General features: G+C 55.0%; 1 protein-coding gene across 3 annotated transcripts in view; it reads left to right on the top strand.

The window, feature by feature from the left end:
- Positions 1–14,168, top strand: part of USH1C (USH1 protein network component harmonin) — a 46,448-nt gene that overhangs the window by 31,212 nt on the left and 1,068 nt on the right. For 2 of the 3 annotated variants that reach the window (XM_036258348.1, XM_036258349.1), the window contains 6 exons: positions 7,701–7,742; positions 8,190–8,243; positions 8,570–8,669; positions 11,306–11,412; positions 11,882–11,884; positions 12,745–12,800. In XM_036258348.1, coding sequence (XP_036114241.1) covers positions 7,701–7,742; positions 8,190–8,243; positions 8,570–8,669; positions 11,306–11,412; positions 11,882–11,884; positions 12,745–12,800 — 362 coding nt within the window. Of the gene's footprint in view, positions 1–168; positions 643–3,875; positions 3,996–5,093; positions 5,145–7,700; positions 7,743–8,189; positions 8,244–8,569; positions 8,670–11,305; positions 11,413–11,881; positions 11,885–12,744; positions 12,801–13,846; positions 13,950–14,168 lie in introns of all 3 variants that reach the window. The other variant, XM_036258347.1, reaches the window with a different exon arrangement.

The following is a 14,168-nucleotide window of genomic DNA, read 5'->3' as shown; positions in this document are numbered from 1 at the left end:
CTGCCTGGCATGAGCTCAGGTGGCAGAGAAATGGCACCCCCATGGCTCTGGTTTGAGGGTGGTGGGTCTCCAGCAATGAGAGAAATCGATGAGAAGAGCCCTGTACTCAATGCAGTGTGAAGTGGAGCACTAGTCAGATGATTACAGAACTTCTTTGCAACCCCCCAGATGACCACGGGGCCCCCACCTTCTATGTCTCCCCTGGCCCCACCCCTGAGACGCTTTGCTGGCGGGCTGCACCTCCACACCACTGACCTGGATGACATCCCTTTGGACATGTTCTACTACCCCCCCAAGATTCCCTCTGCCTTGCCCGTGATGCCCCACCCTCCACCCTCCAACCCACCCCTCAAGGTCCCCGCCACCCCTGTCCTTCCATCATCAGGCCGTGTGAGTGCCTCATCCTCACCCTGGGTGCAACACACCCCACCGCCCATTCCCATCCCTCCCCCACCATCTATTCCCACCCAAGACCTCACTCCTACTCGCCCACTTCCCTCTGCACTGGAAGAGGCCCTGGGCAACCACCCCTTCCGTGCTGGGGACACAGGCAATCCTACAGAGGACTGGGAGGCAAGGAACCACAGCGGGAAGCCTGCCAATTCCCCGGTCCCTGAACGGAGCTTCCCTTCCACCCCAAAGGTACTACCTCCATCCTGCATGCTGCGCTGGGAAGCAGGAAGAGTGGGCAGGGCTGCTGCTGTTTCCCACGTCCCCTGCTGCTCCTGTGGGAGGAATGAGCCCCCCAGCCTGCATGTTGTGGACATCCTGCATGTGCATGGTATCTGCTGATTGTGAAGTGCTGTATTGTATGGTGAAGTGCCTGTGATACTTGGGAGGAGCAACAGCGTATTGACGTTCATGGCCCTCTCTTCCTCTTGGCTAGTGTGGGCTGGTGGCGTTTGGTGTAGTACTTGCAAGGCTGTATTGAATAGCTAGAGCTCTATGTCACCACGAGTCATTTCTTGATATTAACCTAGAAAGCCTTGAGTGTGGGAAATGAATCCCCTGTGTACCAGGGAGAAGGGGGGTTGGGGGCGCAGTTTTAAGCTCTGTGAATGAAGTAATAACACTGCCCCATGCAGCATGAGGACATTGCAGTGACATTTTCTATGGCACGAGCCAACTCTGTTGGCTTGAAGTATAATCCCCAGAAATGTCTGGCCATCTCCCAGCTACAGAAAAGATGAAGATGGAGAATTCCTAGAAATCTTCAAATTCACTACTGAAAGACGAGGGATCTTTTTCTTGGATGTCAGGAGGCAGAACAGTGATCTTTCTTAAAAAGACATATTTCTTATTGTTTATAATCCAAAGACTGTATCGGTAGTGCCAATCCTCAAGGAAGACACGGAGCTTTGAGTCCATGGAAGGAAAAAAATATTCCTCTGCTCCAGTAGCTGTGGGGCCAGGCTTGAGTCAGAGCTGATGCAGCTCATGGCAGCTGGGGCGGAGGCTGGGGGAGGGCAGGCACTACCTGGTCAGTGGTTTCCATTAACCTTCCTGGCGTGGATTTGAGTCCCTCGTGCCGAGCAGAAGAAGCATCTCAGAGCATTCAGGAGAGCTTGGTGGAAGGAAGTGAGAGTAAGAAATTACCAGGTGCAGGCTAGGCTGTAGCTCCCAGCAGAGGACCGTCAGGGGGACGTCCTCTGAACCCCTGGTGGAGTCCTGAGCCCTGTAGCTCTGACCAAGAGACATCTGTCTGTTCCAGGGATGTCTTTTCCCAGCACTCAGCCAGGACCAAGTTTGCAGGTGGCTGAATTAGCCTGGCACAGAGGGCCACATCCTTATTGTGAGTGGTCCCCACCAAGATGGACGGCAGCTTTTCCTCAACAAATTTGATTCAAAAATCATTGATTGAGCACCAGCCTTGTGCCTCTCTGTGTAAAGGGGAGAGGGTAGCAGTGCTGAAAAAGGCACAGGGGAGACTGGCCCTACCTGTGCTCTCCAGGATATTGGCATCTGAAGGGGGAGCAGCTGGGCAGGCAGGATCCAGCTATAAAGTCAGCACAGGTTGGATGTTGTGGGAGAGACTCCCAGTGGGAGGTGGCAGGCACCTCTGTAGAGTAAAGGCTTTTAGAGCAGTGCCTCGAGGGATGGTGATACCTGGAGGATGGGGATAGGGGCATTGCAGGTGCAGGGAACATAAAGATGGCAAGGAGGAGCTGCCTGGGTTTGAATCCTGGCTCGACCACGGACTGGATGGCTCTGAGCATGTGTTACTTCATCAGTCTGAGCCTGGGTATCCTCATTCATAAAATGGGAGTGGGAATGGCACCTGCCTATTATGAGGATCAAATGATTTAACACGTGAACTTTAGGAGTATAGCAGACACATAGTTGATGCTCAGTAGACATTCACTGTGATCAGTGACAAATCAGGGCACAAGAACATTTGGGTGACGTTGCAAACATGAGATTGGAGGAAACCTCTGCCAACTTTTGAGTCAGGGTCAAGATTCAGAGCAGGATCCAGCTTTCTCAGGTTGCTCCAGGAATCACGAAGTCCCCTCTGTGAATTCCCGATCAGGGCACAGGAAAAGTTAAAAGCCAACATGAGAAGCTTGTGAAAAACTGGACCATAAGTGTCTTAAGCAACATCGAAGCCAGGGTTGCTCCTGACTCAAAGACCAGGGGCTACTGTTTTGTTAGTTAGCACTTTGGCCCTTGGACCCCCAACCCAGCCCAACTTCCTTCTCTCTACATGCTCCTGGCAAGCGTCCATCAGTGCGGCAGCAGGAAATGTGGCTGATCACATCTGCACTGTCAGCCCAGCCACCAGCAGGTCTCAGGTGGTGGGAAAAAACACCTGTGTCATTTTGTGTACCTGCCTCGCAGCACCTGCCAAGGGAAGGTTTTCAGGGTCATATCTACCCCCAGACACTGCCCCTTGGGCCCGCTATACATTTGAGTCATGCATTTATTCATGCAGCGTGTTTAGTGAGCAACCACTATATGCCAGACACTATGCTGGGCACGTGAGCACCACCACAAAATAGGCATCCCTGTCTCTGCCCGACACAGTCTGGTGGGAAGACAGACAAGTACGCTGGAATCTACCACACTGCCAGAGGGAGATGGGGGAACACAGTGCCGTGGAGAGTGGTGGGAGTGGAGAGGAACTACTCAGGGAATGCTTCCTGAAGGCAGTCACACATACCCACGTGAACGCCCGGGCAGGTAAAGCAGGAGGAAAGAGCATGTGCAAAGCCTTGAGGCCAGAAAGCCTGGCATTTTGGAGGCTGAAGTCAGGCAGTGTGAGAAGGAGTAAGGGATGAGTCTGTAGACGGAGGTAGAGAAGCTCCTGAAGGACCTTGGGTCAAGTCAAGGAGCTCGGTAGTCAGTGGGGACCCAGTTGAACTTGTCTTGCCCAAGAGGACCAAGTGGGTTAGAGCAAAGCAGGCAGGTGCATCCGCTCTCCGGTGCCTCTCACTGCTCCTCACAACCAGCCTCCAGAGACGGGGCTCTCCCGCCAGGATCAGCGGCGCTTTCTGTGCCGGCCAGGGACTAGAACTGCGGCCAGAAGAGAGAACCCGTAGGGAGGGAGGAGGCTGATCGGCATCCAAGTTCCCTGAGAGGAAGCCTTGAAAGCCTACGCTCTGAGTGACAGTGGCTGCTGGTAACCCCATGACCAGCCTCTGGCTCGAGTGCCTGATTCCTTAGAGCCAAGTAGTTTCTTTGGCTTCAGGGCAGACTGTGGCCAGTGGACCGCTCGTCTCTGCTGGAGATCACACCCCTAGGACTTCTGGCAGAGTGAACGGGCTGGGCCGGTTCAGCATGGGCATGGTGTGCGTGTGCACGTGTGTCAGAGCGCATGGGGGACCTGCCGCGCCCGCCATCACCTCACGCGCCCTCTCTCAAACTGACCCCTATAGACTTTCTGCCCAAGCCCGCAGCCTCCACGAGGCCCTGGCGTGTCCACCATCTCCAAGCCTGTCATGGTCCACCAGGAGTCCAACTTCATCTACAGGCCAGCCGTGAAATCAGAGGTCCTGGTAAGCCTCTCAGGTCCCCTCCGGGGCGTCTCCAGAGGAGCAGACCAGGCGGTCTCCCTGGGGTTCTGCTGGGGGACAGTGAGGTAGGACACAAGCTCCTTCAAGTGCCATCTCCTAACCCCTCACTGGCCAAGAGATGAATCCACGCAGGTATAAGTGGTGTTGCCGTGAGCAGTGACACTCCTGTTCCTCACCTGACCAAAGAGGCTGGAGTTCATCTAGAAGTAATAAAAACAACAGCTCAGACTTATTATGAGCCTAACATGTGTCGGGCTCTACAGAGTCTCATTTAATTAATCCTCCCAACAATCCAGTAGGTAGTGCCTGCTGTTATCCCTGTTTCATACTTGAGGAAGCTTAGAGAGCTGAAGTCGGTTGCCCAAGGCAAAGCCTGGACTTACTGCTTACTCCAGAGTCACTCGGAATCCAAAGCCCAAGCTCTTACCTATGTTGCCATCTTGCCAAAATGTATAGTGATTCCAGTTGTCCTGGCCTCTGCCCCCAAGGCCTGTCATGGTATGGTGTGGCCCGGACCACCCTCAGAGGGGCAGCTGGCCAAGCAGATCCGCTCCCTGTCTCCACTCCACATCTTGCTCCTCACTGGGACTGGGAGTGCGAGGGGTGGTCCTGGGGGAGTGGGAAGGTCTGCCCACCCTCGCCACCTAGAGCTGAGCAAGCTAGTGCCCCAGGGCACCAGCCACAGACTGGCCTCCACTCATGGTGGGAACAGTTATGCCAGAATTCAAATTCTCCTTTCAAGGAAACCCTATCCAAATGGCAGGGCAGGGCAGCTCAGATGGTGATTCTGAGCTTTGACCGTCCTGTCAGCTCCCCAGAGAGCTAAGTTCATGCTCCTGGGAAAGCCTGCTGGTATACCTGTGTTGCGTTCTCCGGCTGATGACAAGGGGTGGTGTCTGCTGAACTGGGGAGCTGCTGTGTCTGGGGACATCGGGCAGGCGGAAACATAAATCAGGCTGTGTGTGTTTGGGAAGGGATGTTGGCAGGGCCGCCCCAGGCTGGCAGGCCCGGGGTCTGGCACCAGGGGGCAGACGAGACCTATTGGTAACATCCAGCGTGGAATTTTCTTTTTTCTGGCAGCCACAGGAGATGTTGAAGAGGATGGTGGTTTATCAGACAGCGTTCAGACAAGTAAAACGATACCCACTGTGTGTCTGTGGTCCTCCCTGCCACCCCCCGTGCCTCCCACTTTGACTTCTCTCTCTGGGAGTGCTGGTCAGCTCTCGGGTGGCCCGAAGCGCCGTCTGTCAGGAACCTCAGGCCAGAGCTGTGTCCCCATGGCCACAGCCAGGGCTTGGGAAGGGTCTCATTCATATCAGATGGGGACATTAGGCTTGTTGGGCCCCATGCAGGGTCCCTGGGGGTTTGGCTCTTTTGCTGCTGTTTGTTCAAAGAGAAACAGGCAGAGGGAGTCCTCAGAGGGTCTCAGAGGCCAAGACGGGCCCTTGCTCCAGCCCTACGTGCCTAACTAAGGTTTCTCCCTGCCCCTTCTGTCTTGTCCCTTCAAGGCATATCATAGTTTTAATCCAGCCCCACCTGGCACCTGGGAGGAAGTAGTGACCCAGGCCCTCCATCTGCCCAGGATGCTCCTGTGCACAGGCCTGTAGAAGTCCCTGCTGGTCCATGAGTGTCAGGCAGGCAGCCACTCATCCTCCCCACCTCCTGGGGCTTGCATCCATAGAACCAACCACTGGATTGGCTGCCTCAGCACCAATGAAAGAGACCCCCAGATGAAAGGAGATCTTGCAGCCAGATAACCCACTACCCAGCCACAGACTAATGTGACTATAGGCAGGGAGCTAAGGGGGGGGGGGGGTGTCGGCTGTACAGTGAGACACGGGGGTCTGCAAAGGAGGCTGCTCCCAGCCCAAGACTGGGCAGTGACAGGCCGTGGCCAACAGAAGGTGTGCTGTGCCAACCCTGTATCTAAATACTTATGTATATGAACTCATTTAATCTTTACAACAATTTAGAAGTTAAGGGCTATTATCACCCCCATTTCGTAGATGAGAAGCTGAAGCAGAGAGATTAGGAAACACACCTGTGATGCCCCTGCTAATGTCAAACCCCAGACTTTAATCCAGGAGGTTGGGCTCCTAGATGCTCCGCCATTCTGCTTCTCAAAGCAGAATGACTATAACATAGACTTGAAGGGCCTTATTGTTGAGGGCACACACAGGTCTCAAAGAGAGAGAGGCAGGAAGGTGAAAAGGCCAAGGATCCTTGCTCTGTTGCCCACTGGCTAGGTAACCTTGGCCATGAATGTCAACCCTCTGGGCCTCAGTTTCTCCATCTGTTGGGTGAAGAATGGGGCTCCCTCTTCAAGGCTGACCAGCTGTAATGGCTTATAAGACTCTGATCTCAATTTACACAAAACACAAGTACTTGCCATCCGGCCTGCCCCTGAGAACAGATTCCCAGGGGGGGATTCTCGGGCCCGTAGCCAACACCGCTAAGTCTTGCAGAAGAAACAGCCCTTCATGAAAGAGCATTGACTCATATCCTGCCTAATCATCTCTCTTCCTTCTGGATTGGCTGCATCCTTTCCGTCTGCTGCCCGACACCCATGGACTGACCTTGTCATGGCCTCAGAGCTGGGCCAGGCTCAACACTCCCTGGCCTTTTGGGGTTGAGCTGGGGCAATGAAGCCTAGAGGGGAAGGAGGACAGGCAGATGCCTGGGGATTCATCATCTGGTGCCCAGAGCTTGGGCATAGAGGTGGCTGTGGCCTCCCCCTGATGCTGACCATAGGCCCTAGGGGACACGTGTGGCCTAGGGAACTGTGTGCTGGAGGTGGCTCCACTCTGTCCGGCAAGGCCACTCCTTTGCTCCCACCTTCCTGTGGGGATTAATGGAGGTTTTGCTGCTCTCAGGCTTGGTGTGCCTGGCCCGTCAGTCTGCGGCCCCCACGCTCCGCTCGCTGTGTGACTCCTAGGAAAGTGGTGTGTTCTGGTTCTCACATCCTTGTCTACTTCTTGGGGACGTTGTCTCCAAAGCCCCACAAGCCAGGTCCCCTGAGCTGCAGGCCCTCTCTCCTTCCCGGCTAAGGCTCCGGGGAGGCCTCTCGCCTTCTAGATGGGCGTTACGTTCAGAACAACACTGCATGTGGGCAAGCATGGACTTCCTGCTTGTCCTCGTGGCGCCTGAGTCCCGTTGCCCCCCTGCCCCATCACCTAGTGGCTGACTCCCCAGGAAGAGCAGTCTCTTGAGCAGTACTGGTGCTTCTTTGGGATCAGAGCCCTGGGTGGAGAAAAGCTGGGCTTCATCCCCCAGAGCCTGTCCTCGCAAGGTGCTTGGAGAAACTGAGGTAGGGTCAGAGGGCCTGTGGCTGTGGGAAGGTAAGACCTTCAACAAGGCTGGCACTGCCTGGGCCACCTAGACGTCTGTCAGTCGGTGAGCCTGCCAGCCACAGATGCTCAGCCCACTGAAACAGGGCAGGCTCCAGGCAGCCTTCTTCCCGTGCTTCCCAAGGCTTTCTGCTTCTCCCTGGCCAGGGGTGCGCTGGCAGCTGGGGCTGCCAGCCTCCTCCCTGTGTCCCCCAGCCGGGCCACATCTGGCCCCCTCACTCTCTCCCCTGCCCCTGACCAGCTCCCCATTGGCTCCTCTGTCCTCCGCTTGTTTCCTGCAGTGACCTCTGGCTCCTAGAGGCCTCTGCTCTGTTGCCCTAACACCCGGCTTTGCTTCCAGGATTTCCGGAAATATGAGGAAGGCTTTGACCCCTACTCCATGGTGAGAGAACGCCCTGCCCCCAGGGAGTAACCCCAGGAATGGGGGTCGGGTGGTATATTCTGGGCCCTGGGGGTGCCGGGATGAGCAACTGCTCTTTCCTGTGAAGGCTCCTTCCAAACAGCATTCCAGGGTGGAGTGTGTGATTTCTAACAGGTCACAGGTACTGAGCACTCGCTAGACACCAGGCACCATGCTGTGCTCACGAGGCATGCTCTCATCCATCTCACAGCATTCCCAGGAACAGGGGATCTGTTATCTGTGTTGTGCTCAGGTGCCCCCCATGGGGCTGGCACCCCCAGTTGAAGACTGATGGCGGTGGGGCTGAGAAAGTTCCCGTGTTCATGTCCTCAGTGGGCCCAGTGTCCCACAGGTGCCAGGCTTCCCTTCCCTCCCTGCCGCACCCTCATCCTTCAGGCAGACTCAAGCTGCCCCCGTCTTTCCCTCTAGTTCACCCCAGAGCAGATCATAGGGAAGGATGTCCGGCTCCTGCGCATTAAGAAGGTACCTGGGCACATGGAAGTCGGGGAGCCGTCCCCTTCTCTGCCCCTGCCCCTCCCATCTTGGTCCCCTGCTTTTCCTACTCTCAAGAGACTCCTGGGTGACCCCCTAGATCCCCTCTATCCTTCTTTCACCACTGAGGGTGCCCCCTTTTGTGGTGGGACCCCACGCCCCTGCATGGCGTCCATGCCTCATTTCCTCCCTTATGGCCCTGCCGTTGCCCCATGGCTTCTCCTGTCATCTGTGTGCCCCTGCTGAGAGGCTCATTGCCCAGGTGCCCACAGGCTGCTGTGTGCTTGGCTCCCTAAGGCCTGTTTTCCTGTAACCAGGAGGGATCCTTAGACCTGGCCTTGGAAGGCGGCGTGGACTCCCCGATCGGCAAGGTGGTCGTTTCGGCTGTTTACGAGGGGGGAGCTGCTGAGCGGCATGGTGAGTGGGGACCAGCCGGTCCCAGTCTGGGGATGGTGTGATGGTTATACAGGGCTCTGCAGGAAAGCCACCAGCTGCCGACTTGGAGTGCGTTGACAGCTGCTCTAGAATGCCCCTCCAGTTCACCCATCCACCCCGCCCCACATGTTGCCTGTGGGCAGACAGTGGTGCCAGGGTCTGCCTGGCTGTGTACCCACAGGTTCTCACCCTGTGTAACCCACAGCAGGTACCACCCTGCCCCTCAGGGGCTCCCCATCTAGTGGTGAAAACCATCACAGTGTGGTCTCCCAGGGCTGAGAAAGGACGAAGGGGGCAGAGGGAAGCTGTGGGAACTCGGGCCCCTAACCCACCACGGGAAAGGGGATGCTGGGAAGGCTCCTAGAAAGGAGATGCCTGTGCTGAGCCTTAAAAGATAAGTCAATATAACCCCTGTGAAGGTGGGAAAGAGCTTTCCAGAAAGGGGGCAGCACATATAAAAGCAGGCGACAAACTAGCGAAATCTTACCTGCCCTTTTAATAGCGATAAGAACTAACCATGTGTCAGGTGCTGTTCCGAGGACCTGGCGCATTACCCTGTGTCTGACTCACTCGGTCCTTCCAACACCCCGACAGTAAGCACTGTAATTCTCATTTGACAGCTTAGGAAAGTGAGGCGCAGGAAGGTCAGTGCTTGTTCGGGAACCCCTAGCCAGTGAGCAGTGGGGGCAGGACTGGAAACCAAGCCCCTGGTCATTTTGTGTCACTGTGCAGTGCCACCTCTGCCCGCTGCTTTGCCTTTTCCCCTCACCAACAAAAACACCTTCAGCTGACGAGTGAAGCCTTAGGGGACCCCAGGCACAGACTGTTGCCTCAAACCATCAACCCATTCGCCTATCAGACAGCATTTGAAACTACACCATTAGTGATTGCTTACTTCAAGTTCGGGAGGCTTTTTAGTACTCCCAAGTCTTTTGTAAAGGCACAGATGTCCTCAAAGGAGGACCCCAGGCCCCTGGCCTTTCTGGGCCAGAGCAGGAATCCTTCGATCAGATCCCTCCTGGGCAGGGAGTCAGGCTCACCCTGAGCCCGAGGTGGCAGAGGGAGGGTGGGTGAGGGCCTGAGGCAGGAGTGGTATGATGGGAGCCACCTGGTCGCCAGTAGCCAAGCTTCTGTGGGGCACTAAGGCAAGTCTGATTCTGCAAGCCACGGCCTTGGTGACCTCAGGCCCCACATGCCACACTCTGAACCTCCATTTCAGCTATAGGAGGGGGGGGGCTGCTCAGCCAGGGAGCTGCCTTGACCCACCACTGCCTGCCCTGCCCACACCCTCCTCCTCTGTCTTATTTCTGATTCAACTGAGAAGTAGGTTGATGCTCAGCCAGAGGAGACCACCTGTCCGCCCTGTCTAGCAGGGAAGGAGGACCAGGATGGATGGATGGCTTCTCCTGGGCCCTCCCCCACCGCACAGAGCCCAGCCCAACCAGTGCCTTATTGCCCCCTAGGCTCCATCTTGGGTTTGTACAAAATGAAAAAGTGAAAGTCACCTCTCCCCAGGCCCGTTTTACACAGGAAACCGCTGTGTAGTTTGGTCCCACACTGCTTTGGACGTACAAGCAGCTGACGAAAGATTCCATGGGAGCACGCGTTCCAAGCCAGCACAGCCGCCTCCCTCAGTAATACACACCACATTCCCACGGGCCTTCGTGCCCACGGGCTTCTTCCGGGTGATCTGTCTCAGCAAAGCCAGGGAATGTTCTGTGAACACCAGGACTGGTTCGGGGGTGGGGGGAGGTTCTGAAGTTGAAGATGTCCACTTCTTAGAGAGCCACTTACCTATTAGCATATTCAGTGTTCTGACCAGTCCTGCAGTGAATAACTGTTTAGCTTATAACTCAGCCTTTCCCAGATTTATTAGATCACAGGTCGTCTTATCCAGGAACACCTTCAGCATCACTCATGTATTCAGAAAACATATCTATTGAATTCCTATTTTGTGCTGGGGATGTTGAGGCAAAAAGATAATTCCTGCCCTCGTGGAGCTGACTGCCTGTGGAAGAGACCATCCGTCAACAAATAGATGATTAAAACTGAGAACGGTGCTATGCAGGAAAAGACCAGGATACTGTGAACGAATAAAAAGAGAGATCTACTTTAGAGTGACTGGGGATGAGAGAAGACCTCTTTGAGGAGGAGACATTTCATCTTAGATGTAGATGAGAAGGAAGAGAGGGGACAATGTTTTGGGTGGAGCAGCATGTGGGTCAGGAAAGTTCACATGCAGGGACCCGAAGCAGACCGGCCGGGCTGGAGCACAGAGATCGATGGCTTGCAGAACTAGCTCGGGTTTCCAGTCACCTCACTGGGATTGCAGGCTGCCTCCCTCTGAAATAGCAGAGGCCCATAGAAAAGCTGGGGTGACAAAGATTCATCACGGATGTCCCTACTCTACTGAGCAGGGTGAGAGTGTGTGGATAGTGTGGGGAGGAAGCGCCCTTTGAATAACCTGGTGCTTGTTTCCCCACGTGCTTTCGGAGCCCAAGTGAGCGTCCCAAATCCAGGAGTCAAGCTCCTTCTACAGCTCTACAGTGATCCCTAGTCAAGCCAGGCCAGGGACCTGTTACACAGCCCAGTTGCCGATCAGCCTCATCTTCCCACAGGCGGTATTGTGAAAGGAGACGAGATCATGGCCATCAATGGCAAAATCGTGACGGACTACACCCTGGCTGAGGCTGAGGCTGCCCTGCAGAAGGCCTGGAATCAGGGGGTAAGAGTGGACCTCCTCCCTGCCTCCCTCCCTTGCCTGCTTGCCTCAAACCCAGGCTTCTGCAGCCAGGCCTTACAGCTGGGGTTCCCCATCCAGGGCAGGTATCCAGGGTCTGGGCAACTCTTGGGTGACACCCACATACTCCATCCAGCCGATGGTCTCAATCTGATAATGTGGGACTGAGAAAAATACATGTCAGTTCCTGATCTTAAATTCAAGAAGCAGGTGACACAAATACAGGTTCCAGAAAACCCCCTGTGGCAACCCACCCAAGAAAAGACTTAAAGGTCTTCTCTAAGTGCACACTGATCAGGAATCAAGAGTGCCTGGACTATTAGAACGTATTAACAGAAGTAGAGGGCCCAGAATGGAGGAGGGGCTGATGGTAGTCTGCTCTGTGTTCATAGACACCCACCTGGGTCAGGGCCACCGCATAAGCTCTCCCAGGCTGTGCACTGCACAACTCGAGGGGGTGCCCTCCCACCGACTACAGTGTGAATGGCGCCCGCTCATGTTGTGCAATGCACAACCTGTGCAACTGTGTGCAGGCAGCCGAGCCTGAGGTATTAAGTTCAGTGCCGAGGAAGCTGACCAGATGGGACTGGGACCCACATGAAGGGATGTGGAGAAGAGAAGACTTACGGGTAACATGATGACTGTCTGTGATTGTCTGAAGGGCTGCATTAGGGTAGAGGGAGCAGAAGCATTCTTTGTGGTTCTTGAGAGCAGAACTGGATTGGATGGAGGGAGGTCCTGGGAAGAGATTTCAGTTCAATATATTAGGAGCTATTGCATGGTAGAGGGGCCCAGTGATCGTTCACATACCTTTTATTGGATACACCCAAGTATGGACAATGATGGATAAGCCAAGGATGGCAGTGATCCATTGAGGGCATTCATGTGTTAGCATCAGAAAGCTAGGCCTGAAATTCCCTTATTGGCTGTGTATGAGAATGATCCAGGGACCTTGTTAAAATTACTGTTTCCCAGGACCTACCCCAGATTTCCAGGGGCCAAGCTTATGAGTCTAGAGTTTTACCCACCATGATCCCGAGGTTGCTGCCTGGCCCAGGTCCACAGATCAGCATTTGGGAACTGTCATTCAAGGGCCTGGCAATGCTGGCCTCTGTGGTTTGAAGCCTCAGAGACTAGAAGCTTCCCAAGACCATGGGACTGCACGGTGAGGCCCATCCCTCCACAAGGTCCTCCAGCCCATGGGAAGGAGGTCCTAGCCAGCTGATCCTGGGCGATGGAGCCCAGGAATGGGAACGAAGGGGCAGAATGCCGTCAATACCTGAGCGTACCCCAGAGTCACATACCTTCTCCCCGTAGGACTGGATCGACCTTGTGGTGGCTGTGTGTCCCCCGAAGGACTACGATGATGAGCTGTAAGTGTGTGCGGGATTCTGGCCCACTGCCTCCTCTGTCCTCCTCCTCCAGAATCTTGTACCTTCTGCCAGCCCACTCCCAGCCTCCACCCAGGCTGAAGAAAGTGCCTAAGCACACAGCTTCTAGTACTAATTGTTCCTAGAAAGCACCCAGGCCAGAGAAAGCCTAGAACTAAGTCACTGTCCTCAAGCATGTCAGAGCCGACTCCAAGACTATCTTGTCCTAGCTCTTCTTTACATATGGAAAACTAAGGCCCAGAGAGGTTACGGGCTCAGACCAAGTAAACAATGAAGTTGGTACAAAGCCTCGGGACTTCTGATTCCCTACTCAGAACTTCATCCCTTGCACCATCATCAGCTCATTTAAAGATTTCTGGCTTTTATTCTCTGGAAGGTCTCCCTGATAGGTAACTGCTTTCCTTCTTGCTGAGCCTTTAAGCTGCCAGACCCACAGGCTGGGCCCCACTTTCAGGGTCTCCAAAGAGCCTTGGCCCAGTCTCCATCTTTCTCTGCGATTCCCTATATGTCTGTTTCTCTGTTTTATTCCTATCTCTGTACCAGAGTGAGTCTCTATCTCCTTCTCCCCATCTCCCTATCTCTCTCTCTCTCTACTCCTTCCCTTCTCTCCTTCTCCCCCATCCTTCCTGTCAATATCTCTCTCCCATCTGCCCCTCTCTTTCCCCTTCATCCTTCATCACCTTCCCTCTTCTTTCTTACCCTCTCTTTTGCTTGCTTCTCTCTATCCCCAGCTCTGAAGCTCCACATCCATTTTATCTCTGTCTGTCCCTCTCTGCCTCTCTGGTGTCCAACACCCATCCTCATCTTATCACATCACCCCCCTACCCCGCTGCTTGCCCGTTGTGGCTGTACCTGCTTGCTCCTCTGCCCTGCAGAGGCTGAGTTCTGTGCGTGCCCTGGAGAAATCAAGGTCTTATAGCAACTAATTCTGGAACCCAGGGCCTAGGTGAAGGGAGAGGTCCGGTGGAGCTCTGCCTGGGAATAACTGAGCCCTGTTTTGTGTTTCTTGCTCCGCTCTGCGTATGTAGCCCTTCTCTTCCCTCTTCTGCAGCCGAAAGCTCCCAGCCGGTCCGAAAGCTCCTTGAAGACCGTGCTCCCGTGCTTAGACACGGGTTCTTCCTGCAGCTGGAGCCTGGCAGCCCCCCACGGTGAATAGGCAGGCGGGCTGCAGGCCCCGTCTGTCCACGCTGCGTGCAGTGGCCGTCTGCTGCCCATGCCGTCGGCAGGTTCTTTGGACTGGTGTCTGGAGGGGTGCACGAGGCGCCATCCCTGAAGTGCCACCCAGGCCTGCTGTTGGCCACACTGGGATTCTGTTGGACTCAAAGGCCTTTCCACTCAGGGGAGCTGAGC

This window comes from Molossus molossus, unplaced genomic scaffold (genome assembly GCF_014108415.1).
Source record: "Molossus molossus isolate mMolMol1 unplaced genomic scaffold, mMolMol1.p scaffold_m16_p_13, whole genome shotgun sequence".
Lineage (NCBI taxonomy): Eukaryota > Metazoa > Chordata > Mammalia > Chiroptera > Molossidae > Molossus > Molossus molossus.
The sequence above is the reverse complement of the archived record's forward strand: the minus strand, read 5'-3'. Positions and strand labels throughout refer to the sequence as shown.